General features: G+C 46.6%; 1 protein-coding gene across 3 annotated transcripts; it reads right to left on the bottom strand.

Moving 5' to 3' along the window:
- Positions 1-253: 253 nt before the first annotated feature.
- Positions 254-13,380, bottom strand: Aaas (aladin WD repeat nucleoporin). Of its 3 annotated transcripts, none has more exons than NM_001106795.2 (16): positions 13,116-13,380; positions 12,593-12,720; positions 9,115-9,170; positions 8,742-8,833; positions 8,574-8,620; positions 7,795-7,893; positions 6,339-6,482; positions 2,413-2,533; positions 2,046-2,170; positions 1,841-1,901; positions 1,606-1,696; positions 1,385-1,478; positions 1,246-1,313; positions 885-966; positions 712-796; positions 254-503 (listed from the first exon to the last, which is right to left on the bottom strand). In NM_001106795.2, exons 1-16 carry the CDS (start codon positions 13,236-13,238, stop codon positions 279-281), a joined length of 1,641 nt encoding a protein of 546 aa, NP_001100265.1. In that variant the 5' UTR covers positions 13,239-13,380; the 3' UTR covers positions 254-278. The 3 variants fall into 3 exon arrangements, with proteins under 3 accessions (NP_001100265.1, NP_001424835.1, NP_001424836.1); NM_001437906.1 differs by having other exon boundaries at positions 13,092-13,380; NM_001437907.1 differs by having other exon boundaries at positions 13,074-13,380.
- Positions 13,381-17,413: the final 4,033 nt, after the last annotated feature.

Here is a 17,413-nt window from a genome sequence, read left to right on the forward strand (position 1 = left end):
CCATCTCAGCCTTGCTTTTCACACTAGTTGAGAACCATCTCAGTGGGCTGGAGATAGCTCAGCAGTTCACATGGTTGTTGTGGGAGAGGACAGATTCCATCCCCAGCACCCACACAGCAGCTTATAACTAACTCCAGTTCCAGGAGACCCAATACCCTTTCTGACCTCTGGCTGGGCACTAGACACACATGTGGTCCACATTTGTACATGCAGGCAACACACACCAACACACTCAGAGTTACATCCTGGTAAATGAGTGGAAACAAGAAAAACTTTATTTACAAGTGGGAGTGAGGGGAGTGGGGTTGAGCAGATGGTAGTCCTGGAAGAGGGTCCCAAGGGGCAGAGGTTGGTGATGTCTCAGTAAATAGTGGTACTTCATGAACAGAGCCTCCACCTCCAGCTGGGGGCTCCTGGGCCCGACCAAGCACTGGGCTAAAGCGTGGAAATTGGGCGTTGACAAAGTACAGAGGGATGTGGGTGATTCGGCCTGTGGACCAGCACTGCAGAGAATGGGGAAGAAGGGCATCATCACTGTCTAGACCTCCAGCTATCCTGAAGACACCTGCACACACATGCTCACGCGCACACAGTCAGCCTAGCCCTTGCCAACTCTGCACACACATGCTCACTCGCAGTCAGCCTAGCCCTTGCCGACTCTGCACACACATGCTCACGCGCACACAGTCAGCCTAGCCCTTGCCGACTCACCACACTGAGCAAGGCCCCTTTGTTGAAAGCAGGATGGAAGCTGACGAGCTGGGCTTGGGCTCCCGGCTCCCCCTGAATAACACCACTAGGGCAAAACAAGAGGTGAGAAGGTCACGAGGCAGCTAGGTGTAGGAAGGTCTTCATAGCCTGCCCCAAGGTCAGCTTGCACTTACCAGGGAAGCAGCTCAAACACGGGGCTGTTTCGAGTTCGAAAAAGGAGGATGACAGGATTCCCATCCTGAACCCGTGGGTTTCCTGTAAGAAATGGGTGGGCCAATGCAGTGACCTCTGGAAGCAAAGGCCCAGACGCAGAGGACAGCAGCCCAGGCTGTCAAAATCTATTAGGCTATGACTTAAGAAAGCCCTTTCTCTAGTTGAGAGCACACGCCTTTAATACCAGCACTGGCAGATAAACAGGTGGACTGTGAGTTCAAGGCCAGCCTGAGCGAGACACTGGATTCCAGGATAGTCGGGACTGCTCAATGAGACCTTGCCTCACAGAAAGACAGCCCGGGCATTCTCTTTGCTCCTTACCTTTCATGAGCACAGCCAGTCGTTCACCACTAGGGTCCCAAACCATGGCGTGAGCCTCTCCCCCGAGTCTGTGATAAGACAAGCATTGGGTGTGGCTCATTCCGACTTCATCACTCCTCCCACAGCTACTCAGACTCACCTCTCCTCTCCATCTGGGGTCTGAATTGTTGTCTCAGAAAGATCTGCTACGATGGTGGCTGACTTTGCACCTCCAACATGTCCTTTCTCTGTTCCTATAAGTGCAGAGGTTTCTATGCAGCATCTTTGGCTTCTATACTCCCTTCATCCCTCAGTGCACCCTATAGCAGCTGTCTTCCTCTGACCACCCCAGAGTCTACATTCTGAAATGTCCTAACTCACCACATGGTTCTGGGAATGACAAGGAATAAATTAATGCTTCCCCCAATACAGTGAACAACAATCGTTTTCCGTCTGGACTCCAGCAGCCAGTCTGGGGACAGGAAGGAAAAGACAGGAGATAGTTCTACAAAGGGCTAAAGCAGGAGAGAAGTAAAGATGGGGAGCCACGCAGGACGGGATGCAGGCCCAGAAGAACCCCTTCCTCCCAGCCTCTGAACCAACAGTCCCCACTTACCTGGCAGCGCCCTGAGAGAGTTGGCCACCCCTCACAAGTCCACATCCGGGCCTCCCAGACTCTGAGCCAAAGAAAGCCAGATTATAACATGGGGCCTTCAGGCTCCAACCCTGGACTGATCCAGCAACTTGCAGTCCCAAGGTCGGGCCTGAAGTGAAGTGCCTTTCTTTGGGTTCTTTGCTCCCCTGGCTTTTCACCTACTCACCGAAAGACAGCGGAAGGAGTTGTAGCCAGGACTTTGCTGCCATCTGGGGACCACAGCAAGTTGGTAACCCCTCCTCCTCGGAACCAAGGAAGGGGGACACAGGTTTCTGTTGAAACGTCCCATACCTGAAATAGAAGTACAGAAACTCAAAAGACTATCGAGCAGCTCGAGGTGGGCTATCCTCCTAGGTACACAAAGCCCCACAGAAGAGGAAGCAGCAAGAAACTGGCTACTCAACATAGAGGCCTATGTCTAAGATCACAGTAAGAGCTGGCCGAGTTCATATATGAGGAGCCCAGATAAACTCTGGACAGACAACCGCACCAGGGGAAGAAGGCTCTTGTCTGAGGAGTGGGGAACCACTCACCAGAATAACAGCATCTACCGGTGAGGCTGAGAGCAGCCACCCCCCATTGGGGGCCCAAGCCAAGCTGGTGACTGGTGTGTGCCCAGGGTGAGACAAGACCTGGGCGCAGCCAGAGGAGGGTCTGCCGGGATAAACAAAGGTGTGTGGTGAGGAACAGTAAAGACCAAAGCACCAAGGGGGCTGCTTTCCAGAGGGTAAAGGTGGGTCCACACTCACTGCAGGTGACTCACACCACCCCTAACTCCAGCTCCAGGGGGTCAGTGCCCTCTCTAGCCTCTGCCACCAACCAACAACACAAAAACGAAATGAAAATCCCTACCATGATTCCATTTCCTTGCTTGCCTCTAACTTCAACCTAGGCTGGTAAAAAATAATTATGGTGGGGGTTGGGGATTTAGCTCAGTGGTAGAGCGCTTGCCTAGCAGGAGCAAGGCCCTAGCAAGGCCCTGGGTTCGGTCCCCAGCTCCGAGAAAAAAAAAAAAAAAAAATTATGGTGGAGGTTAAAGGGAAGTGCTATGGAGAGCCTGTGATTTACAGGGAATGAGCCAGGATAAAAAAGACCGCTCATGGCAGTAAGTCTAAGGGGCTGTGCTGGGAGTGTCACTTCCCACTGAACTGGGATGGAATTTCCTCTGACATAATCATCGAGAATCCAACCTCTGCTTCTCTTCTCACCCCAAACCCTAGTCACCTTTCTGTGTCAGAACCCATTTCCATGTGCTCCATCACTGAGCGTTGTTTCAGAGCCACAGCCTGGGTGGCTTTCCCCTTTCCACCCAGCAGTAGCCACCTTTAACTGCTGTGAGGCCCAGGTAACTGACAGAAGATTCAACTTTACAGGACTGAGGACTTTCAAATTAGCTCTGAGCTCCAACAGTCAGTGGCTCCACTGTCCCTGTAGCCTGCTCCTCAGACCTCTTCAAATGCACATTCAGACTGTCCATGCAGCACATTGCCCAAGCTTTGGCTGTTATTATAGATATATTTATATAAAATGTATTTTTATAATACATATCCAATATAATATGGCATAGAAGACATGTTCTATAAGTATAAATGATTATGTATTAAGATGTATTTTAGGGATTGGGGATTTAGCTCAGTGGTAGAGCGCTTGCCTAGCAAGCGCAAGGCCCTAGGTTCGGTCCCCAGCTCCGAAAAAAAGAAAAAAAAGATGTATTTTAAATCTATTATGTAAAATATTTTATATTAAATATGTATTTTATATATATTAAATAAATATTATAAAAGTTCAATCTTAAGAAACCACAGTGGACAGATAGAACCACTCCAAAACACTGTTTTCTAGCTGTAACATGTACTCTGACAGTAGAAAGGCGGTCACATCTCTGGATTCAAGCTCAGCCTAGTCTACAGAGCAAGTTCTAGGACAGCCAGGGCTACACAGAAAAACAGTCTCAAAAAAAAAAAAAAATACAAAACAAAACAAAAAGTTGTGTTTGACCACCACTTGAGTGCACACATACATAATAAATTTTTATTTTATTTTTTTTATTTAAAAAGGGCAACCCAGGGCTGGAGAGATGGCTCAGTGGTTAAGAGCACTGACTGCTCTTCCAGAGGTCCTGAGTTCAATTCCCAGCAACCACATGGTGGCTCACAACCATCTGTAAAGAGATCCGATGCCCTCTTCTGGTGTATCTGAAGACAGCTACAGTGTACTTATATATAATAAATGAATAAATAAATCTTTAAAAAAAAAAAAAAAAAGAGTGTGTATCTTTTTCCCAAAGAACCAGAGTTTGATTCCCAGTACCTATATCTGGCAGCTCACCACTGTCTGTAACTCCAGTTCCACCAGTTCCAATGTCTGTAGCTGCTGTAGTGCTGTGCGTGCGCACACACATGCATGCACACACACACACAAACACACACACGATTAAAAATACATCTTTTACTGTTCATGTGTGTGGGTGTTTTGCACGCACATCAGTGCCCATGTGTATGTACTGCCCATGACGGACAGAAGAGGGCATCAATCTCCTGAACCTTTTATCCTCAGCACCATCTCCACGGCCCTAAAACAAAACCATTTTAAACGGCAGCCTGTCGTTTGTAGCATCCCTGCTAAAAGAACTGTCACTCCTCCATCAAACTTTGCTGGCTTCTCCCTAAAAAATAAATTTTTTTAATTCTAATTTCCTAGGCAAGGGGCTGGAAAGATGGCTATGTGGACAAGCACTGGCTGCTCTTCCAGAGGACCCAGACTAGATTCCCAGCTCCCACATGATGATTCACAACCATGGGTAACTCCAGTCCCAGAGTACATCGCCCTCTTGTGGCTTCCTTGGGCACTGCATGCACATGGTATGCAGACATACAGGTAGGCAAAACAGCCATACATAAAATTTTAAGAAATAAACCTTGTTATAAAAGATTTTCCCAGGAGAAACAGTGTGTGTTACACTCCTTTCCCTTGAGAGGTGGAGGCAGGAGGATCAAGAGTTAAAGGCCAGCCCTATCTATACTTAACTTGGGGGTCAGAGTTGCCTAATTAAACCAAAGGCACATGACTCAGTATTACCAGTGCCAATGTTTCGTGCCTTTTGTAAAATTAAGAAGACTTTTTTTTCTAAATAACTGCAATTCAAGACAGAACATTAATAAAGAAAAGTCAGACCTGAAGGGAACTACTGGTGAGATCCAAGTAATTTCTGAGCATAGGTAATAGTAAAGGACAGCAGGGGCGGGGGGTGGCTCAACCCATTAATCCCAGCACATGAATAGGTAGACACAGCTCTGTGAGTTCAAGTCCAGCCTGGCCCACAGAGTTCCAGAATAGCCAGGCCTATAGAGAAACCCTGTCTCAAAAAAAAAAAAGTGATGGGCAGACATCAGCTTCTCAGTCTGAGAGTCTGACATGGAGACACAGACACCAACTCAGCCACTGACTGAGCAGAACAAAAGGCGTCGGGTATGGTGGTGCAGCCTTCAGTGCCAGCACTCAGGAGTCGGAAGCAGGTCTATCTCTGAGAGCTCAATACTAGCCTGGTCTACACAGTGAGTTCTAGGCCAAGAAAGGGAGACCCTAACAAAAGAATAAAGAGAAAAGATACCGAAACAGTGATTTCCTAACTTCTTTATGAAGATTGTGCTAAAACAGGGCTGCAGGGAAGGAGAAAAAGAAACAAGAATGGAGGAGGGAGAAGAAAGATGGCGGTGCAGCCTGAAGACCTGAGGGCAGACAACCCCAGGGACCCACACAGTGGGAGGGGGGACCAACTCCCCAAAACCATCCTCCACACTTGACCTATCACATGAGTCCCCACATACCATACATAAATGTACTTTTTGTTTGGTTTTTCAAGGATTTCTCTGTGTAATAGGGCTGTCCTGAAATCCTTTTGTAGACCAGGGTGGCCTTGTGCTCACAGAGATCCGCCTGGCCCTGCCTCCCAGTGCTAAGAGTGGAGGCGTGCACCAATCACCTGGCTAAGGTTTCCTTGTTTATTCACAACTTCAGATTTTCTGGTTTTATTTTTAGTTCTCATGGTATTATCCCGACTTTTTGTTTGTTTTGCTGTAGTCTTTTTTGAGACAGGGTTTGTCTGTGTAGCCCTGGCTGTCCACCTTCCTCTCCCTCTGGAGTGCTGGGGTTAGAACTATGGGGCCACCACTACCTGCTGATTGCTCCAACTTTTATGGTTTCCACCCATGTCTGTCTCTGTTCCTACTCTACTTTATCCCTCTGTCTGGCAGTGTGTGACCCACAGGTATGTTCTCCCATAATCCTAGAGACCTCTGAATCTGTCCCTTTGTCTAGACAGAGCATCCTGGCACCTACCTGACCTCGGGTCTGCTTCTCCCACAGCCCTGGGAAGTGCTGTGAGGAGGATAACTTGACACCCTATGGGCCTGCCCCTGCATGACCCTCAGAAAGGCCAAGCCAGGAGGCCAGGACTCACCTCGTAGATAAGGAAGTGGGGTCCAGGGTCCAGATGAGAATACAGCTCTGGCAGGCCACAGCCAAGACAGAGGCACTGAGGGGCTTCCAGGCCAGTGCTGCCACATTTCGCTGTAGACGGTGCTTCAGGGAGGGAACTATAGTGCTAGGGCACAGAGGTAGGAAACTAAGTCCAAGCAGAGACACTAAGCTCAAAGAACCAAGCCAAGAGTCCCACTAAAACAAAACAAAACAAAACAAAAACAACAACAACAAAACCAAGGTGCTGGTGAGATGGCTCAGCGGTTAACAGCACTGGCTGATCTTCCAAAAGGCATGGGTTCAGTTCTCAGAACCTACTTGGTAGCTCCCAACTGTCTGTAACTCCAATTCCAGAGGATTTGTTGCCCTCTACTGGCCTCCTTGGGCACTGTATGGATGCAGTGTACAGGCAAAACACTCACATAAAATATAAAATAAAATTTAAAAAAAAATTTAAGAAGGTAAAACAGGCCAGGTGTCATGGCACATGCCTTAAATCACATCACTCAGGAGGCAAAGGCAGGCAGATCTTTGAGTTTGAGGCTAGCCTGGTCTACAGAGCAGATTGCAGGACAGCCAGGGCTGCTATACAGAGAAACCCTGCCTCCAAAAAAAAAAGAGGAGAGGAGGAGGAAAGAGAGGAGGAGAAGAAGGAAGAGGAAGAAGAGGAGGAGGAAGGGAGGAGGGGGGAGGAAGAGGAAGAAGGGAGGAGGGGGAGGAAGAAGAAGAGGGAGGGAGAGGAAGAAGAGGAGGAGAAGAAGGAAGAGGAGGAGGAGGAGGAGAAGGAGGAGGAGGGCTGGAGAGAAGCTCAGAGGTTAAGAGCTCTGGCTGCTCCTTTAAAGGAGCTGGGTTCAATCCCCAGTGCCTATATGACAGCTTACAGCTTACTACTGTCTGTAACTCCTCTCATAGCACCAAGCATGCACATGGTACACATATATGTGCATTCTCAGGCAAAAATACCCATACACATAAAATAAAATGAATCTTAAAAAAACAAAAACAAACAGGAAAACAAAAGATAAAAAGTAAAACCACAGTGAAGACTCTAAGTCAGGACCTAAAGACATAGCTCAGGGGTAACCCTGGTAAAACCAAAGGGATAGTGGAGTCCATCCAGGGACTGGGTCAAGAGCATTGGGTACTGTGAGACAGAAGCATAAATAAAGTAAAACTTAGATATACACCAGGCGTCATGGCACACCTCTTTCTTCCCAGCACTTGGGAGGCAGAGGCAGGGGGATCTCTGCATTCAAGGCTGGCAGAGATCCAGTCGTAGAAAAAAAAGAAAGAAAGAAAAGTTAGATGCAGAAAGGACTCATTCAATTTTGGAGTGTCCCAAACCTCAATTCTGGACCAGCCCATGAAGTGCAGGACCAAGGCCAGCAGGAAGGTGAGACTGGTCTGAACCTGACCCTACTTGCATACACACGCACCTGTTGGCATTATAAACACGGATGGAGTCATCCAGCAGGGCCACTGCAAACTTGTTGGTGTGAGGATGCCAGGCAAAGACCCGTAAGCAGCAGCTGGACCTGCAGTGGATGAGCACCCAGTTGGCAGCTGGACCTCCGTCAACAGCCTAGCAACTCAGACTCCCCTCCACAGGAGCAAAGGGGTGCTCAGGCTCGCTCTCCTTCCTTTCTGAGGATGGGCAGAGTGGTGTCTTAGTTAGAGCAACTAGAGAGTAAAGGGCTGACTCCATCCTTCAGCTCTCGATCCACCATCCAGGGGATCGGGCAGGAACCCAAGGCAGGAACTATGGTGGATGGTATTTGCCCAGCCTGCTTTCTTCTTTCTTTCTTCTTGAGGGATGGGGTGGGATAGGTGGTGGCTGGCTTTTTTGTTTTGTATGAGGCAGTGTCCCAGGAGGTAGTTCTAGCTGCCCATAACTCACTCTGTAGACCAGACTGGCCTCTAACTCAGACTGAGTGCTGAGGTTAAAGCGAATCATAACTATATCAATTATTCTGCTTTCTTATAGCACCCAGGGCCACCATAGTGAGGTCGCCTTCCTACATCAATCATCACTCAAAGTGCCTCACAGCTTCCCCACAGGGATGAGCTCTGCAAATGACTCCAGCTCACAGCAAGCTGACAAAGCTAGACCAAGGGTAACAATGTGGAAAGAGGAGTCTCTGCCTTGACCTCTCTCCCTAAAGGAAATTTCAGTTCAGGAACTCTGTCCTACAGGTGCCAGAGTTTGTGCACTCACCAGTTAGTGACTTGGGCAAATTCAGCAATCAGATCCTCACTCCTGAGCTGCAAAAACACAGCAAATAGACAACATACAGAAGGAGCTCACCTACTCAACTTTCCCACAGAGACATCACAGCCAGCCCCGCCCACAAAAGAAAAAGGTAGGGCAGAAGTCTAAACTTACTGAGAGGTGTGGGAACAAGGAGCCATGGAGGGAGGAGGCCCGGCCACAGAGAGCCAGGGCCCAGCTGGAGGCTGTCTTTACCCACTCAAACACTGTGAGGTAAAAGAGACAACTTTGATGCCATCATGCACGGGGCTACAACCAGCCCTGCTCTTGGGTGAGGACAGAGTCAAAGCTCTTCAGTTCTTGCACACAACAGTGAATGGGCTTGGACATCTCCTCTCCAGTACCCACTCTGGGTATCTGGGTACTTGGAAGAAAAAGTGACAGGCAAAAGCAGGTGAAAGGGAGATGCTGGGCTAACAGGTGTTGGAGTGAGGTTGGGAAGTACGGGGAGGAGCCTACAAACAGAAGGGTCTGGAGGGAAACTTACCTTCTTCCTCTGAATTTGCAATTTCATTCAGGACTCCAAAAAGACCCACATCGTGCCTCACAAGGAGAAAAAGATAGAGTTATTCTGATCCTGTTGTAAGTCCCCCTGATAGGTTTCATTCACTCAATAAACATTACAAATAAGAGGGTTGGGCGTGTGCCTCAGTTGGTAGAATACATACCTAACATAAGTAAAGCCCTGGAGTGAATCCCCACCAGCACATAGAATCAGATGTGGTAGCTTATGCCCGTAGCCCAACACTGGGTGGGTAAATTTGAGAAAATCAAAAGTGGAAGATCTCTAGCAACACAGCTCTTATGAGGACAGCCAGGGCTGGATGAAGCATTATCTCACTTTAAAAAAAAAGGAAGTGGGGTAGTGGTCCCTCATGGCTTTAATCCCAGCACTTGGGAGGCAGTTCCCCAGTTCTCGGATCTATGAGTTCAAGGCCAGACTGGTCTACAAAGTGAGTTACAAGACAGTCGGTACTGTACAGAAAACCTGTCTCAACAAAGAAAACAAACAAAAAAAGAGGTATTATATTTTTAGTGAGTGTCAACTATGCATCAAGCATTTTATATGCTGTCCTTTAATTTACTTATCACATTAGTCTAAATGACATTTTGCCCACTTACAGATGAGGCAATTTAAATGTCAGGGATTGGAGTTGGTGGACTTTCTGAGCTCCTCAGTTAGGAGTTGGCCAGGTGTGATGGCAAACACCTTTAATTCCAGTTTGCAGGAGGCAGAGGCAGGAAGAACCCTGTGAGTCCTCAGCCAAACTGATCTAAGTGGTAAATTCATCCAGCCACATGATACTGATTGAGATGAGGCCCTGTCTCAAAAAGAGTGAGGAGGAGGAAGAGGGGGAGAGGGAGATGAGGAGAGGGAGAGGGAGAGAGGCATCAACCATACTTTCTTTTTTTTTTTTTTTTAAAGATTTATTCATTTATTATATATAAGTCCACTGTAACTGTCTTCAGATACACACGAGGTACAGACAAGGGCATCAGATCTCTTTACAGATGGTTATGAGCCACCATGTGGTTGCTGGGAATTGAACTCAGGACCTCTGGAAGAGCAGACAGTGCTCTTAACCACTGAGCCATCTCTCCAGCCCCATACTTTCAAACAGTAAATGGCAAGTCATCGAAGTGTCTTCACCAAGGGAAACAAATAACCACATGAGCACTTCACAAAGATCAATTTGGACATTAGAGGAGTCCAGAATGGAGAAAGGAATCAAATAAGAAATGGTTTAAGGTGGCCCACAACTTTAACCCTAGCACTTAGGTGGCACAGACAGGTAGGCAGATCTCTGTGTCTGAGGTCAGCCTCATCTACAGAGAAAGTTCTAGTACAGCTAGGACTCTTACACAGAGAATCCTTGTCTTGAAAAATAAAATAAAATAAAATAAAATAAAATAAAATAAAAAGAGAAAAGAAGAAGCTACTTAAGGACTCCTCAGAAAAAAAGGTGAAGTAGCCTGAACTTGTGGGATTCAAAACAGACAAGTTTGAGAAACTTGGATTTTTAAATTTTTTTTTTTTTTTTTTTTTGGTTCTTTTTTCCAGAGCTGGGGACCGAATCCAGGGCCTTGCGCTTCCTAGGCAAGCGCTCTACCACTGAGCTAAATCCCCAACCCCAGTTTGAGAAACTTGGGAAGCAGAATACATAGACCTAAGGAATAATTAAGACATCAGTAAGGGCTTGGAGAGATGGCTCAGAGGTTAAAGAGCACAGACTGCTCTTCCAGAGGTCCTGAGTTCAATTCCCAGCAACCGCATGGTGGCTCACAACCATTTGCAATGGGATCTGATGCCGTCCTCTTCTGGTGCGTCTGAAGACAGAGACAGTGTACTCATATAAATAAAATCTTGGGGGCTGGAGAGATGGCTCAGCGGTTAAGAGCACTGACTGCCCTTCCAGAGGTCCTGAGTTCAATTCCCAGCAACCACATGGTGGCTCACAACCATCTGTAAAGAAATCTGATTCCTTCTTCTGGTGTATCTGAAGACAGCTACAGTGTGCTTATATATAATAAATGAATAAATAAATCTTTAAAAATAAATAAATAAATAAAATCTTTAAGAGAGAGAGAGAGAGAGAGAGAGAGAGACATCAGTAAGGCTGAGAAACAGCCAGCAGTAATTATATCAGCAAATATGTCTATAACATGTCAGGCACTGGTCTAGGTGCTTCCACAGTCAATTTAACCATCACCCCAATACTACTGCCCAGTTTCTGTCTTGTTTGCTTTTTGGTTTGATTGGTTGTTTTTGAAATAGTCTCATGTAGCCCAGGCTAGCCTCAATTTTGCAGTGTAGTCAAGAATGGCAACAAGTGGGCTGGAGAGATGGCTTAGTGGTTAATGGCATTGGCTGCTCTTCCAGAGGTCCTGAGTTCAAATCCCAGCAACCACATGGTGGCTCACAACCATCTGTAATGGGATCGGATGCCCTCTTCTGCGTGTCTTAAGACAGAGACAGTGTACTTATTAAATCTTTTTTTTTTTAAATGGCAACAAGCTCTTGCTCTTCCTGCCCGGTGCAGAGATTACAGAATGCACTATCACATCCAGTTCTACGTGGTGCTAGTTACTGATCCTAGCTAGGGCTTCCTACATGCTAGGCAAACACTCTACCAACTTAGCTACATCCCATGTCCTGTATGTAAAATTTGGATAAAAGACTATTTGGCAACAACTCACAAAGTAACAAATGAACGTAACCCAGGAACCCAGGTATTTAATTTCCATGGATTTGTTTTACAGATAATGGCAATTATAATTATGGTAAAGGCAAACATATGTAGGGCTTAATGTGCCAGGAAATGCCTCTAAGTGCTTCCCATCTCTTTAGTCACCACAGTGTAAAGGAGTTTCGTTTTAGGACTGAGTAATTAAGTAACTCTTCCAAACTTACACAGCTTAAAAAAGAAAAAGAAAAAAAAAAAGGTAACACAGCTTCAACTCTTACTTGTCCTACTTATTAAGGAATAATACAACCTTCACCTAACTCTCCTGGGTTTCAGATAAAAGCAAATGAATAACTCACAACGTAAGATCGTTGCTGAGAGGGGCTGGAGAGATGGCTCAGCGGTTAAGAGCACTGACTGTTCTTCCAGAGGTCCTGAGTTCAAATCCCAGCAACCACATGGTGGCTCACAACCATCTGCAATGGGATCTGATGCCCTCTTCTGGTGTATCTGAAGACAGTGATAATGTACTCATATACACAAAACAAATAAATCTTTAAAAAAAAAAAAAAAAAAAAGATCGTTGCTGAGAGGTTTGTAAAATCAAGCCAAGCTATTAGGGATAAATGAAGCTTATGGTAAGCCCTGGAGTTTTACAATAAAGATGGATCATCTAATATGACTGGTGGGAAAACACAGGCTGCAATGAGTAGCCTTTTCAAGAGCTGCCCAAAGCAGACTGGGTAGACCATGGCCCAGCAACCGTTTGCCATGCCTCACCAAACATTGATGCACCTCTTCCACACTTGCTCCCGATGATGGATGAAGGCAGCTCTTGTACCATGGTCCAGCCTCCCAGGAGCTTTTAGGGGATCCTTGGTCAGGTGTAGGACAGGAAGATTGATCCACTATACCTCAGAAGTGAGGGAGGGGAGGCAGTCAGTCTCTTCCCCAAATCTTAACAGAACTCCCTTCCATCCCCATCCTATGGCTGGCGGCCCCATTCCCCATATCCACAAATGTAACACTTGTAGGACAGAACATTTTCAGTACTCATCTGCAAACCACAATCGTTTTTTACAGTGTTGACACTAACAAGACTTCATTCATCGCATCCTTCATCTTTTCTCTACCCTTCCTAGGACCTCCTCACATGCCTGGGGATCCCTTACAGGCCCTAAAATATATTTCGTTCTCTCCAGTCCCCCGTGGGAGCCAAGCCTTCCCCAATCTGTGAGCCCCGCCTCGTCGCCCCTATTACCACTCTCTGGAGACCCACCGCCGCATCCCCAACCCCGACCACCTGGCCCCGGAAGTCGGGAGGCGGGCTCTCATAGCTGTTGCCGGTCACCAGCTCGTTATTGTGCTCATACAGGGTGACTTGACCTCTAGGCGGCGGCGGGGGAAACAACCCCAGGGAGCACATCTTGTCAGTCCGGAGGGTGTCTGGAACCGACAGGCTCCCGGCTGGTGACTGCGCTCTCTTGAATCTTAGTTCCCGGGCTAGATTCGTATGCGGACGGGTAGCCGTACAGGACAAACTACTGCGTGAAGCTGAACGGAAGTGCAAGGAAGAAAGTTCCGCGTGAGGTTTCAGGACGGACTTCCGGAACTTCCTGGCGCTCCCCCTTGCGGACGGAGCGGACACGACACTGACACGTCCGAGGACCGACCTGTATAGTAAGGAATGCCGCGGTTTGGTTTTGGTTTTTTTCCTGTGAGACTACTGTTTTTTCCAACTCTGAATCTCCAGCAGCGTCTCCCACTCACTTACTTAGTACGGAAAAAGCCCAAAATAAGCCAGGTTTAGGAAAGTACCCAATTAAACTCTCCAACCCCCGTAAATAGCCCTGAGGAAAATAGACTGTGTCATCCTACCAGTGAGCTTTCCCCACACCGTCCCTCCCCGCCCCCCCAAATCTTTAGAGGACAGTCAGAACGGGCTTTTGGAGACAATGCTATGCCTGCTGAACCCAGAGGCCACAGGGTAAGGAGTTCTGAAAGAGACTGACACTGGAAAGACAGTAACATTTCCTAAGTACATCACTACAAACGCTTTTATAATCGTTACAATAACCCCAAAAGTAGCGAAGTGACACAGATTGAACCTAAATACACACGAATCAGACATTGACAAGGTATGTTGGCCCAAGGCTGTAATACCTACAGGATGTGGAAGGGAATACAGGTCAGCGTGGGCTGCATAGCTAGACCCTGCCTCAAAAATCCCATTAACTCCTATCTGTAATCACACCATTGGGAGGTACAGGCAAGAGGACCACTGAAGGTGCACTTTATAGTTTCTTCCAGCCTGAGATACATACCACCATGACTTTGTCTTATGTAGGCTTTGTTTTGGTGTTTCGAGTCAGGGTCTGGCTATGTTGCTCTGGCTAGCATGGAACTTGGCTGACCTTGAATTCATAAAGCTCTGTCTGCCTCAATATCCTGAGTGCTGAGATTGAAGATGTACCACCATGCTCTCCTAAGACCCTTTCTGAAATGGGGAGTGCATGGGGGGGTGGGAGGTGGTTAGAACTACAGAAGAGTGGGAAGTGAGATAATTGGTCACTCTTGATTGTAAACCTATCTGATTTAGAGATGATTAGATGGTTTAATTCTAACTTAATTCTAATCAGTGGCTTAATTCATTTATGAGCTCAAAATCTGGATAGACTATTGGAAAGGAAGTGTGGGATCATGAAACTCACAGGAACTGGGCCTTCAGAGGGTATTAGCCTGTTCCTGTTAATGCTGTCTCTCTGCTTCCTGGCCACTATGAATAACCAAACTCTTCCACCTGAAGCCTAAAAAAATGGGTTCATCTGACCTTTAATTGAAACTGACACTGAGCCTGACCCTCCCCCTTGGAGCACTTTTGTCACTGGGCATGATGGTATGTGCATGTCTGTAATACCAACACTAGACAGGGAGCATAAGGTTTTTTTTTTTTTTAATACGTTGATTTGTGTCTTGCCTGTATATATCTATGTGTACCACATGCATGCAGTGTCCACAGCAGCCAGTAGAGGGCACTGGACTCCCCCGGAACAGAAGTTACAGATGATTTTGAATCATCCTGTAGATTTGGGGAACAGAACTAGGGTCCTCTGCAAGAGCAGTAAGTGCTCTTAGCCACTGAGCCATCTCTAGCCTCCAAATAACTTTTTGTTTGTTTTGTTTTTCAATAGAGGGATTCACTGTATAGCCCTGGCTGTCCTGGAAGTCACTCTGTAGACCAGGCTGGCCTCAAACTCAAAGATCCACATTCTTCTGCCTCCCAAGTGCAGGGATTAAAGGTGCCACCACCACCACCGCCATCACCTGGCTTTTAGTTTTGGTTTTTGTCTCCAAATAAATAACTCTTTAAAAAGAAAAACAAGGGCTGGGAAGATAGCTCAGCAGTTAAGAGCAGTGACTGCTCTTCCAGAGGTCCTGAGTTCAATTCCCAGCAACCACATGGTGGCTCACAACCATCTGTAATGGAATCCAATGCCCTCTTCTGGTGTTCTTAACAGAGTGATAGTGTACTTACATACGTAAGAAAAACAATTGAGGGGCTGGAGAGATGGCTTAGGGGTTAGGAGTACTGATTGCTCTTCCAGAGATCGTGAGTTCAAATTCCAGCAACCACATGGTGCCTCACAACCATCTGTAATGGGATCTGATGCCCTCTTCTGGTGTGTCTGAAGACAGCTACAGTGCACTCATATATAATAAATCTTTTTTTTTTTTTTTTGGTTCTTTTTTTCGGAGCTGGGGACCGAACCCAGGGCCTTGCGCTTCCTAGGTAAGCGCTCTACCACTGAGCTAAATCCCCAGCCCCATAATAAATCTTTTTTAAATATTGTTTAAGATTTATTTATTAGATATGAATTCACTCTAGCTGTCTTCAGACATACTGAAAGAGGGCATCAGATCTCATTACAGATGGTTGTGAGCCACCATATGGTTGCTGGGATTTGAATTCAGGACCTCTGGAAGAGCAGTCAGTGCTCTTAACCACTGAGCCATCTCTTCAGCCCATAAATAAATCTTTTAAAAAAAGAAAGAGGACTAGAGAGATGGCTCAGTGGTTAAGAGCACTGATTGCTCTTCCAAAGGTCCTGAGTTCAAATCCCAGCAACCACATGGTGGCTCACAACCATCTGTAATGGGATCTGATGCCTTCTTCTGGTGTGTCTGAAGACAGCTACAGTGTACTTATATAGAATAAATCTTTTTTAAAAAGAGGGAGAGAAAAAAAACAAAACAACAATTGAACTGAGAATGGTGTCCCTGTTGGAGGAATTAGAGAAAGGATTGAAGGAGCTGAAGGGGTTTGCAAACCAGAGCTCCCAGGGACTAAACCTCTACCCAAAGACTACACATGGACTGACCCATGGCTCCCACTGCATATGTAGCAGAGGATGGCCTTGTTGGACACCAATGGGAGGAGATGCCCTTGGTCCAGCCAAGGATGGACCCCCCCAACCCCAGTGTAAGGGAATGTCAGGGCAGGGAGAGGGGAAGGAGAGGGTGGATGGGTGGGGGAGGCACCCTCAGAGAATAATGGGGAGGGGGAATGGGATAGGGGGTTTATGAACCGGAAACCGGGAAAGGGGATAACATTTGAAATATAGATAAATTTAAAACTATCCAATAAAAGAAAAAGAAAAATGAAACATGTTGGCCTGATGGTGCAGGCTTTTACTTCCAGCACTAGGAAGCTGAAGTGGGTGGGTCACTATGAATTCAGAGCTAGCCTGGTCTAACATAGGAAGGTATAGGCCAGTCAGGGATATATAGCAAGACCTCATCTCAAAAACAAATACACAAAAACCACACTATGCCTGGAGATACAAGTTCAATTAAGTACTTGATTTTTTTTTTTTTTTTTTTTTGGTTCTTTTTTTCGGAGCTGGGGACTGAACCCAGGGCCTTGAGCTTGCTAGGCAAGCGCTCTACCACTGAGCTAAATCCCCAACCCCAAGCAGTCAGAGCTCTTAACTGCTGAGCCATCTCTCCAGCCCAAAGATTTATCTATTTATTATATATAAGTATACCGTAGCTGTCTTCAGACACACCAAAAAAGGGCATCAGATACCATTACAGATGGTTGTGGGCCACCATGTGGTTGCTGGGATTTGAACTCAGGACCTCTGGAAGAACAATCAATCAGTGCTCTTAACCTCTGAGCCATCTCTCCAGCCCGTTTTCCGTTTTGTATTTTTGAGACAGACTGAGGCTGACTTCTAACTTCCTGGGATCCTCCTGCCTCAGCTTCCTGAGTGCTGAGAACCACAAACAGTAGTGAATCGTTAACCTTGATTGTCATTCGTCTTGTACACAGCAAACTTGAGAGACTAGTCTAGTACACCGAAGCCTGTCTCAAAAAAAAAAAAAGAAAAAAAAAAAAAAACGGGGGCTGCAGAGGTGGCTCAGCGGTTAAGAGCACTGACTGCTCTTCCAGAGGTCCTGAGTTCAATTCCCAGCAACCACATGGTGGCTCACAACCATCTGTAATGGACTCTGATGCCCTCTTCTAGTGTGTCTGAAGATAGCTACAGTGTACTCATATAAATAATATAAATAAATCTCTTTTAAAAAGAAAAGGGGTTG

This window comes from Rattus norvegicus, chromosome 7 (assembly GCF_021556685.1).
Source record: "Rattus norvegicus strain SHRSP/BbbUtx chromosome 7, alternate assembly SHRSP_T2T, whole genome shotgun sequence".
Classification (NCBI taxonomy): Eukaryota; Metazoa; Chordata; class Mammalia; order Rodentia; family Muridae; genus Rattus; species Rattus norvegicus.

Excerpts from the sequence above, each read along its gene's own strand:
- Aaas (NM_001437907.1), bottom strand. The coding sequence starts at position 13,238 with ATGTGCTCCCTGGGGTTGTTTCCCCCGCCGCCGCCTAGAGGTCAAGTC. Across the intron at positions 9,171-12,592 it reads AAGAGGTGCATCAATGTTTG|GCACGATGTGGGTCTTTTTG; the intron begins GTGAGGCATGGC and ends TCTCCTTGTGAG. Across the intron at positions 1,697-1,840 it reads CTCTCTCAGGGCGCTGCCAG|ACTGGCTGCTGGAGTCCAGA; the intron begins GTAAGTGGGGAC and ends TCCTGTCCCCAG.